The sequence below is a fragment of the Mugil cephalus genome, chromosome 18 (genome assembly GCF_022458985.1).
Source record: "Mugil cephalus isolate CIBA_MC_2020 chromosome 18, CIBA_Mcephalus_1.1, whole genome shotgun sequence".
Taxonomy (NCBI): domain Eukaryota; kingdom Metazoa; phylum Chordata; class Actinopteri; order Mugiliformes; family Mugilidae; genus Mugil; species Mugil cephalus.
In genome coordinates, this window is record NC_061787.1 from 3,879,820 (window position 1) to 3,891,316 (window position 11,497).

Genomic DNA, 11,497 nt, shown 5'->3' on the forward strand with positions numbered 1-11,497 from the left:
ATATACAGAGGGATTATCTATAAAAAATCTATAATAAAGACATTTTAGTGCAAAGAATATAGTATATACAGTGAATATATAATTTTTTTGTATATTTCAGTGTGTATATGTTATTTTATCTTATTTTATATTTCTTATACAACAAACAACAAGGCAAATTAACTTGGCAATAAAGTCTCTTCTGATTTCTGATACACAATATTTCCTTATTTCTTATTATTTTAGACTATAAAACAAATGAATACAAAAAAAAATCCTATAGCATTTTTTTGAGACTACAGTTACTTTTGTGAATTTGTTCATAATTTATTTATTAGCACATAAGTAAAAGGAATACTGAACAGATTGATATCATAACAAAGGATACAGGACGTTAAATTACAGTACATTAAAATGTTTGAGATATCAAATATCAAAGTACAGCTAGTAAAGAAAAAGAATGCATAGCTTCAAAAGATGAATGAAGGTATTTAGAGGAGAAGGGGGATAAAATAAAATATTACGAAAGTGGATTGGATTATGAATTTGCAATGCACACACAATTCTTTGTTCATTAATGCTAATTACGTACATTTGATTTACTATTTAATAGTTATTTTTAGTTTATTTTAATCTAATCTTATTTTATCTTTCTTTTTTAAGAATGTTTCTTTTATGTGCAACTGTGACCACATTATTTCCCTCATGGATCATTAAAGTCTACCTAAGTCTAAATGACTTTAAATCATATAAACTATACTCTATACAGACCAGAACACTTTAGCTTTGATTACAGCACCATTCACTGTTTTATTGTTTCGATAAGAAGCTTCTGCAATGTCACAAGATTTAATTCCATCCAGTGTTTTGTTCATTTTTTAATTTTTCACCAAGATCTCGTGTGAAAATGATCTGGTCTCGTGTTCCCTGAACCACTCTCTCACTATCGGATCCCATGAATCCTGGCGTTGTCATCTTGGAATATACCTGAGCCATCAGGGAAATATTTGTTTAAGAAATGAGAAGCTGCTCATTGCGTCAGTTGAGGATAAGTGGTTTGTTGCAATCTGAAAGATAATCAACCATAGAGTAATTATCCAATTTTTGGAAAGTATTTTAATAAAAATAAAAGCAATGTGGGCTCCTTGCTGTCTGCTGAAGAAGAAGTTGGAAGTTATTATTTTCATTGAAGAATTGCAGTCTTCTACGTAAGTTTGTCATTTTGCAAATTCATGACACCTGTGACTTAGACGCTGATCATGCGTGAGGGAAACTGCTTGGTCACAGTAGCTTAGTTGCGTAAAGAAACACAGATAAGAACCACAATTAAACAGAAAGTATATAAATAAAAATCTAGCACAACACATAGTTTTCATGCAATACCTGGTGCATGTTTTTTTTTTACTTTTTTTTTGTCTTATCTTATTATTTTATCTCTTCTTTATTTATTCTGAGGGAACTTTGGTGTCCAGTAGTTGGACCTGCAGAAATCCACCATCTCCTTGGTTTTAGCTGCACTGATCAGACGGTGGTTCTCTCTGCACCATGAGATTCTTGTACTGCACTGCACCTAATAGACCCCATGACTGCAGTGTCATCTGAGGACTTCTGCATATGACATGACTCTGTGTTATATATATATAAAGAAATACGAGAAGCAGAGACAGATATATATATTTATATATATATATATATATATATATATATATATATATATATATATATATATATATATATATATATAATAAAGTATGTGAAGGTTCTCAGTCATCCAGATCACAGTAATCCAAAAGGAGAATTCAAAGGAGACAGAGTTGAGGTTTAAATAGGAAACTGTGAGTAAAACCCATCAGAAACTTGCTTGACTTGTTTCTGTAAAAACCATAAACTGGTGCCACTACTTCCCATTAACATGTGGAATGATAATAAGCTGCTTTTATTTTATTATGTGTGATAACTTTTTTTACTGCTGTGTTCTAAGAAAATATTTGTATGTTGCAGATAACTGTTTTGCATCTTAGTTTAAAGCTGTGATCGATAAAAGCTTATTTTCTGGAGCTCAAGAGTTTTTGTTATTATCATTTCAACCAAATACGGCAGGTGGAGGAGGCGGAGCTTATATGACCTATACCGCAGCCAGACACCAGGGGGAGCTCTACTCTGGCTTCACCTTAGTGGAGCTGTACCACGTCCATCCATCTTTACAAACTAAATGTACATTCTATTTAAACAAAAGAGCAGTGGCCAACCCTCTGTACACATTTTTACGGGTAAGTGTAAAAGCAGCCCGGCCTTGTTCACTGAGTCAAATATAAAGGGTGCGTTTATGTGCACAGGCGTGTGTTTGTGCTGTGTGAGCATTTATGATTCTCTCAGAGTTTAGCTGTTACATTAAGTTTTACAAAATGTAACTGCACTCTTTTCACTGTCAAACTGTCAAACAGTGTGTGTCTTAATGATTCTCTCTGCGCTGCACAAACATGACACGACACCGTCCTGTAATTAAATAGAGATTTAACAAACGGTCACACTGTTGTTGGTGATTGCGAGCTGACTGACCACAAGATGCTTCCAGGAGCATCGGAACTGGTTCCCCAGACCAGATAGATATGCCGACCCCTGCTGTGACCCAGACATCCAGAGACACTCTGCAGAGACACTACAATGAGAAGGCTTCAGAGAATGAGCCGTTGTGTTGACGTCCCAGGACTAAGATGCAATGCAATGTGTTCACACTAATATTGAAATGCGGGATAAACGTGATCCAGACCACATCTGGACGTGGTCAGAGATTAGATCTCTCAAATGCATCCTGGTTGTGTTCACATCTGATCATTAATTCAAGGAATGGTTTGCATTTTTTTCTTCTTATGTGTTTTTTTCAACTACAAAGATAATGTTTCTGTTCAGGTTATTATTATAAACTCCTTCTGATGAGTTACTGGACACGAGTGTCTTACATGGACACGTTCTCACATGATAATCTCTGTCTTTGTGAACATTATAATGTTTTTCTGTTGTACCTTTGAGATCCAGGTGTTGGTAGTGGTCTACTACTGTAATTACAACACACTCAAATACTTTAAAGCTGTGATTATTTAAGTGTCCAGTGCTTTATCTTGCAGAGACAGTTTCCAGGATGCTCCTCTGTGTAACACTGCATAAAGTCGGCCGACATTCCTCATGATAGAGATCAGATTCGATCATCTACGAAGATTATCCAACCTTCGGGGTGAGTTTATAACATGAAGAAATGACGCTGGCCGCCTCAGTCATAAAAACATCTGCAGTGCATATATTTGTACTCGTGTAACGTCGCCAGTATTTCTTGCAGATTATTCAAAATTTCATTAAAAGTAACTACTACATACGAGATGATAACACCTTTACCATTTATTTTCCTACTGGCCTTAAGTGGCGTCCTGCTCAGTTTTACAAATGTCAAAACCCTCAGATCTGAGCGTTTAATGTCTGGGACAAGTAAACGTCGCAGTGCATAGAATCTTTTAACAACTTTCTTCCACTTTCGCCCTAATTCCCTCTCCGTCTCAGTATCAGGATGCTTCACAGAGCAGCTTAGCGAGGATTTGTCCAGACACAATCAGCCCGTGTGAGCAGCCTCGTCCCAGATGCAGCCCCATTCAAGGAGTCCCCCCCATTCTTTTCATGCACATCCCGCTAATCCCCAGCAAAACCTATTAACTGGCCCCTCCGGCAGACAGGAAGAGACGGGTGGACAGTTTGTATTCAAATCAGCTTATTTGGCGGCGGCCACTTCACGATGAGAGCGAGTGTAAACATGGGCCTAAACGTTGTGCGCGGCCTGTACACGTTTAAAGGTCAGGCTCACAAAGAGGGAAGAGGAAATAATTGTTAAAATACAATTAAATGTGATTTGGGGCCAAGCTTGTAGTTTTGAGTGAAACCGCTAGAGGGAGACAAAGATTCTGTGCAACAGGGAGAAACCAGAGACCAGAGAAGAAAACTTCTGGTGCAAATTGCAGCAGGTGGGAGGGAGGTTATCGGGACCATGTGATCTGGAAAACAAGCTCCTGCAAAAGCTTCCTGCAAAAAGTGTAAAAGTTGCAAATTCGCATGGTAAGTTTAGTTAATGGACGTTAAGGGAGACACCTAAAGAGTCCTCTTTCTTTTTTTTTTGCAGTTGTTTAATTGTCAAAATCTGTCATTTTCCACATTAACCTGAAAGCAAAGCGATTTGGTGTCGATACCCAGCATGGATGTTGTAGGCTGCATTTCAGTTGCCTCTTAATTGTCGGTCAATTGTGTGACACTGTCACTGATCCTGCATTAATGCAATTAAAAAACAAACAAACAAACAAACAAAAAAACAGAAATTAACTGCCGTGTCAACCTTTGCGCAACCCTTGAGTTATGTTGATTCCTGCATTGGTCGTTTTTAGTTCAGAGGATATCTTTCTTGGAGCAGTTTCCAGCAACAGGAGGAGAAATAGGAGGGGAACGGCTCATGTTTAAGGTGTGAATTCTCACCCCAACTACAACACTTAGCAGCTTGTAAGCGCCACAAAACCCACAAATGGTGTTGAATGGCCCCGGGATTTCCTCACATGCTAAGCAGCTTCTCGGGGGAAGGAGCGGTCTCCAGCTCGCCGACGGGGTTCCTTCTAATCCAACTTGTTTTCACGGTCTTGCTGGGAAGCGAGGGATTGCACATTAGCACTACGTTAACTCGAACAAAAGATGCGCATTCCCGAAACTTAAGTCTTTCGCCGGTGAATGACGTCCTGCGTGGCCACGGGGAGACCCTGGCTGTGCCGAACACCCCTCCCCGCCTGTTTGTTGCGCGCTCTCAGGGTCGCGATGACCAGCCCAGATGATACATTCTGCACCCACCGATCAATTACACTTTATATTTACAATATCGTTCTCAAATTTGCGTAGCTATTTGTGTAGCTTTCCGAGCGGGTTACATGAGCATGTCTAAGTATCTTTCCTCATGAGCTGGTTCAGTTTGATTTTTTTTTTTTTAAAAAAACTTTAAAAAAAATGTCAGTCTCAACTATAATTTAGAGTTTAAATATTTTAATGCGATCCATTAAACAAACTCACTTCTAAAGTATTGAAACCGGCACCTTCGGCGTTTTGTATATTAGCCAAACCTTTTGTATATTGCTGCTCAAAGATTGTTGATTGCATGCGAGCTTCAATCGAAATTGCTGCTCTTTCTTGTGCCCACCTCCCCATCCACAACATTCAGTTTAACTTCTTTCCCACTCTCGTAAAAAGGCTTAAGTATTTTAAAACACAAATAAATGATGTTTTAGGGTTTGGTTGTTTTGGAGATCATCGTGTGCAGCTGGAACTGCGTAAAACTAAACGTGTCTACTCCAGAGACGCTTAAATCCTCTGTGCGTAAACCTTCTAAACAAAGTTTCCAATGCATTTCGAGTCTCCGCGTTGTGTGTGTCGTGTTGATATTATCACAAGGCTGGTTTACAGGTTTTCTGCCTTTCTCTGTTTCTCCTCTGTCCGTACACAAACCCACCCCAGCCCCCAGGGTGATCAGTCATTCTGCTTTGAGATAACGCGTCATTCTCTCCTCGATTACGCAGCGGGATTTACATGAAACTGTTAATTGTTTGCTCTTCAAATAGAGTCAGCCTGGAGCCAGCAGTCTGCCAGAAGTTAAGGACCAGCTCTTTGACCTCCCTCCCCCTCTCTGTGCGCTCTTGTCCGAACGTGCGGGCCGATCTTCCCCCTGGGCCGATCAGCATGACAAAGCACTGGCCGGAGCAGCGCCTCTTGGCACCACCCGCTCTGCAACACCATGGAGAACATCTCGACCATCAACTTGACTTCCACAGAAATGTGCGGAGGAGTTTTCCTCTCGGCTGCGTAGCGCGGAGTACTTCGTTCGCCCAACACTGGCCTCACCCCCCGGTTCAGATGCCTCCCCAGCAGCAGCCGTCGTCGTCGCCGCGCACGGAGAAACCCGGCGCAGCGCGCTCCGGACACATCAGCAGTGCCACGGGATCCATGGATAAAGCCCTGTCACCTGGCTCCACACACACGGACGCTCGAGATGACCACTCAAACCAGGAAACTATTACAGGAGACACATGGAGCAGTGGACGGGAGAAAAGTAACGCCGGAGCTGGGAAGAAAAAGAACTATCAGCGGTATCCAAAACCACCCTACTCGTATCTTGCAATGATTGCAATGGTCATCCAAAGGTCCCCAGAGAAGAAACTGACGTTATCAGAGGTAAAAATTGAATTACACCGTCTGTGTGTTTGTGTGCACACCACTAGGCTTGGGTTATTTTGTCTGTACCTGGTGAATATTGTCTTTTACGCACGGTGCTGCTGCGTATGGTTTTCACTCATTGACGATGTTCTCGGTGCCTTGTTGAGGAAAGTTGTGCATTTGGGAGAATGCATTGTACTGTATTCTGAATGTTCTTTTAATTGAACCAGCCAGCAGATCTTTTACAGTTCACACAGTGACACTAAACAGGCAGCTCATCGTGACACTCGAGTGACCACTACTCCAGCCATTCCTGCTTTGCTTTGATAAGGCAGTGAAACCAGACACTGACCTGCATCAGGAACAGTGATAAGATATACAGTACAGCCTCAAATCACATTCATCTGGAATAGCTGGGATTTTCTCTGCCTATCAAATGATTCATTTTGATTTCTGTTAAATTTAAAGGTACCCATCGTCATAACGTTTTAGTCTAAAGTTGCTGCTGTGTTGTTTTGTATTTTGCATATGAGGGAAAGCGTTTCTTCTTTGCCTGTATGTTTCAGAGCCAAGCTGATGGTTTTAATTTTATTTCTAGATACTCCAGGAGATCAGTGCCCTCTTCCCGTTTTTTAAAGGAAACTACAAAGGTTGGCGGGATTCTGTGCGGCACAACCTCTCCTCCTATGACTGCTTTGTGAAGGTTTGTACCCAGGAAACCTCCTACTCTTGTGTCACAACAGTGGCCTTTAATGAAACACTGCTGAGGATCTTTGGACTGAAGCCTGAAACCTGTTTGTGATTGAGTCATTGTGAGATTAGGTGAGTCCTGCCTGACATCTCTGTCCATCCTCCTCTGACTTGTAGGTGTTGAAGGACCCCAGCAAACCTCAGGGTAAAGGCAACTTCTGGACGGTGGAGTTGAGCCGCGTTCCCCTGGAGCTCCTCAAGAGGCAGAACACGCCCGTGTCACGCCAGGACGAGACGGTCTTCGCCCAGGATCTCGCCCCCTACATCCTGCAGGGATACAAGCCCGAGTCTGAGGCGCCTCCCGACCCCGTCACCGTCACCACGCTCCCCCTCGGCCGCTCCGGGAATCCACCCCCGCCGCAGGAGGACTTGTTCAGGCCCAAGCTGGACTCGTCCTTCGCCATCGACTCTCTGCTGCACAGCCTGAGGCCGACCAGCGCCTCAGGGGAGGCGGACGCGTCCGGCAGGGACTGCTGGGGCGAGGCGGAGCGGCCCCAGCCCTCGGCGACTCACCGGCCCCGTTACGCCTCCTCCGCCCGCAGCGCCTCCGCCAGCTCCGTGAGCCCGGCCTCCACCTCCTCCTCCTCTTCCTCCTCCTCCTCTTCCTCCGACGAGGAGTGGAAAGGAATGTCTCTCTCCGGGAAGCGGGTTCCTCCGGACGGAGAAGCGGGCTCAGACGGCTACGAGGACTACAGGCCGCCGCTGCACAAGTCAGCAAGACGGGAGGCGGTCGCGCCCCCGTGGGAGCTGCCGACCTCCTACGCCAAATACGCGCCCCCGAACGCGGTCGCCCCGCCCAGCATGAGGTTCAGCGGCGGCCCCCTGATGTCGCTGCACGGCGGACTGCCCTTCTACGGATACGGCGGCTCTCACGTGGCGCCCGGCCACTTCCTGGGCCACGCCTACTGGCCCATTCTCCCCAACGGACGGGTCTCGGTTCAAGCCCCTCCTCTCATCATGGACCTGGACAACATGCTACAGTCGGTGCCTCCAAATAAGAGCGTGTTCGACGTGTTGGTACCAGCCAATCAGAACTCACATCACCAAGCACCCAGTCAGTACACGCTGCAGCACGGGGCTCCTCTGGACCGGTACCATCAGTACTGACTGAGCAAACCGCTACCACACAGGGCGGGAGGGTAAACCAGGATCCTGTAGGAGTCTGAATCCGGACCCATCAGGTGGATTCATTTGTGTTACACAGATTTACTGAAGCAAAACTACCTCCACGAAAAACGAAACTATACAACAAAACACGTATCTACCTCAGGCTTTCAGTGGAATCGAGTGTGTAATTACTTCAAGCCCTTTGCACTGCCAATCTTGTTTGCACTCTTTTTTGTTATCGCCAACTTGTGAATGTTTTCTACCCACGACGACCGCTGAATGTATTGTTTATAGTAAATTTCAATTATTCGTATAGTTTTTCCTTCCATTCGAGGACAATTAGGTATAAAAAAAAAAGAAAAAGTAAATGATATCAGAGAGTGTGAGTGTGTGTGTGCAGACGTCTTAAAGGCCATTTGTTCCCGTCCCGGTGACAGATTCCTCTTCAACCAGAGGGAAAACCAAATAATCCCATCACGCGAACTCACTTCTAAACCATCCGTGCACAGCCTGGCAACTAGGATTTATTTTTATTGTATTTTTTTTTAAATATGAGCCAATACTTCACACCTACCTCAGACCAGGACGTGTCTCCCGTAGACTTTGCACTGCTGGTTCTTTGCACTATTTTTAGCGTCACGATTCATACGTTGGCAGGTGAATGTCTCGTCAGATTTCTTGTCATTTTTCCTGTGGTCTTGTTTAAAGTTTTGTACAGAAAGGTCTCAGCTGAACAGGGTACGAAATAAAACGCTGTTTATTTTAACGGTGTCGTGTGTGTGTGTTACGTTTACATGCACACGTTGCATTTGATTGGTTCTTATCATTTTTATCTCATTGGTCATTTTAGAATTTAATTCCTTCCTCAGCTCTGGTTGTTATCTTTCCTTTTAGTAAATACAGAACTCACAAAAGAGCTGGAGCAGCAGCGTTAGGTCCGCGTTATTTCAGACCTTTAAGTATAATAGTATTTATGAATCAAATGCAAAGGAATATAATATAAAATATAAAAAAATATGTCCTCAAAAGTGCTATTTGGTCTAAAAACTGAGCTAAAATGGTAATACAACAATAAATAATAAAACTACTACACTACTAGTAAAAATAAAATGCACCATCGTCATGTATCTAAATTAGTAAATGGAATAAGTTCTATTTTTTTCGTAATACGTATTTAGTTTAGTTTTCTGTATTACAGGCATATGCATTGGAATAAACAGAAAAACATAAATAAAAATTAAGAAAATTACAAACTTGCTTACAAGCATGTGCAACACACTCAAGTAAATATAAATACACATGGGCCTGTTCTATCATCTATAATCTAAACAATGAAGTGTACAAAATGGAAGTTAAAATGTTAAAGTTAAAATAATTTCTATTTTTTTTAGCTTTAGTTTATAACAGTTTGATTTTATTACAGAATCGCTACAATTTTTACAAATTTTTTTAGTAATTTGTAAAATAACCGACAACTAGAGCAAGTTAAATATGACTTGTAGAGTATAAAGACATGAAAATTCAATGATTCAAGTGTCTCAGTTGAACATTTATTTAGGTACATTTATTTAGTTACTTTTAAGTGAGAGAATCTAGTTTAATTAATCCTTTTAACAAATTTCCTGAAATGTAACTGTTTTGAATCTCCTACTAAATCTATTTGGTGTTTAAGGACATGAAGATAAACTGCAGGAGTGTGGGTTTCTTTTCAGAACTGAACTTCTTTCTCCTGTACGTACAACCTCGTCTATATTAACATAACTAATAAAACAGAAGAACTAGTGGAGGAGTTAGAGGGATGGACGGGTCAGTGAGTCTGGGATCCTCTCAGAGTGACGGTATCTTTATTGCAGGATTCCTGATCCATAAACTATCCTTGATCCACAGCTCATATCCTTCCGTGGGGTGGAGGTCTCCACCCAACCTATACCCACACAGAGCAGCTGATTTACATCCACAGTCCAGCGGCCGTCAGCCTCCCGCTGCTCCCCCCTCTGCTCCCCCCGCCGCTCCCCCCACTGTGGCCGCTATCTCTTTATCTGCTGCCTACGCATGCCTGCACTCCTTCACCGTCAGTCCTCCTCTGCTCTGAAATCATTCCTGAGCCAGGGGTGGGGGTGGGGGTGGGAGGAGGGGGGAGACAGTGCTTTGAAAAGGGACATGTCCCCCACCGTCCCCTCCCCTCCCCTCCCCTCCCCCAGGCAACTCAACGATCCAGTATGGGACGACCTGCTATACATGAGCGTGGTGGTTCATTTAGGACCAATAACGAATGAGACCTGGTTTGGTTCTTTTTGCTTCTATAAGAAGCACAAACTACTTTATAAATCTCAACAATTATTAGGGGCGGGACAAAATGTCGATATGGCAATATATCACGATACTTCCGATACAATATCGATGTCTTAATATCGATTGTTGTTTTGGGCCAATCATGAACAACACCAACACTTTTTCTGTTTAAGTGCAATAACTGGAATGGATTAATTGGATTAATGTATTTTCACTCAATATGTCCAGTGAATTATCATTGTCATCTTTGGTTGATTAGACATTTTTTTATATATATTTATTTTTAATTTCCCCCCACAAATTTAAATTTCTTTAAATACACATAAACATGAATCCAACATATTTTAGTGAAGGGATGAGGGACAGATTAATTATAAATAGCTGCTAAAGTTTCTTTTATCTCTTTCTTGCAAATGTTTCTTGTCTGATGGCGTCTGCTCCGTATTATGTGAATTTTGCTCAGTAAATTTCGAAGACAGCGATTTCACCGTGGAGACATTTCCTCCAAAACATTAAGTAGCTATAACCTGTCAGCGTTTCCTCGTCTTCTCCTTGAGTCAAGTCTACATGTCACAGATTCGTGTTTGGGTCGTCTCATAAAGAAGAGCAACTAATGAGATCATTTCTGATACGTAACTGTAATGTGATTACTGACGTTATCAACAGTAATGTGTTATATTACTGTGTTAAAGAGGAATATAATCTGACCCACAACCATTTCTAATATGGCACCGAGACAGAGATGTACCAACAAAATGAAAAAACTATTGGAATTTGAATTTTATCTGATTAATCTTTGCACCTATTCACCTATTTAATTATAATTTAACTTAAATATCTGTTTGTATGTGATGAAGCTACTGGACACTGAATAAATAAAGCATCTATCTATCTGTACCTACTGATCAATTACACTTTATATTCACAATATCGTTCTCAAATCTTTCAGTTTCAACAGTAATTTAGAGTCTAAATATTTAAATATGAACCAAATCTAAAGTATTGAAACTGGCACCTTCAGCGTTTTGTATATCAGCCAAACTGTTTGTGTAATGCTGCTTAAAGATTAGCTTAAGTATTTTATTACAAACCTTTGAGTACAATTGTATTTATGCACCAAATGCAAAGGAGTATAAAATAAAAT

The 11,497-nt window shown here is 41.8% G+C and overlaps 1 protein-coding gene across 2 annotated transcripts; it reads left to right on the forward strand.

Annotated features, from left to right (window-relative positions):
- Nucleotides 1–3,943: 3,943 nt before the first annotated feature.
- Nucleotides 3,944–8,827, forward strand: foxh1 (forkhead box H1). Of its 2 annotated transcripts, none has more exons than XM_047568390.1 (4): nucleotides 3,944–4,077; nucleotides 5,613–6,222; nucleotides 6,803–6,907; nucleotides 7,072–8,827. In XM_047568390.1, the coding sequence occupies exons 2-4, from the start codon at nucleotides 5,731–5,733 to the stop codon at nucleotides 8,059–8,061; spliced, it is 1,587 nt and encodes a 528-aa protein (XP_047424346.1). In that variant the 5' UTR covers nucleotides 3,944–4,077; nucleotides 5,613–5,730; the 3' UTR covers nucleotides 8,062–8,827. The 2 variants fall into 2 exon arrangements, with proteins under 2 accessions (XP_047424346.1, XP_047424347.1); XM_047568391.1 differs by lacking the exon at nucleotides 3,944–4,077 and adding an exon at nucleotides 4,171–4,474.
- Nucleotides 8,828–11,497: the final 2,670 nt, after the last annotated feature.

Coding starts and splice junctions, on each gene's coding strand:
- foxh1 (XM_047568390.1), top strand. CDS start 5,731: ATGACAAAGCACTGGCCGGAGCAGCGCCTCTTGGCACCACCCGCTCTG. Junction 6,223..6,802: donor AGAAACTGACGTTATCAGAG/GTAAAAATTGAA, acceptor TTTTATTTCTAG/ATACTCCAGGAGATCAGTGC. Junction 6,908..7,071: donor CCTATGACTGCTTTGTGAAG/GTTTGTACCCAG, acceptor TCTGACTTGTAG/GTGTTGAAGGACCCCAGCAA.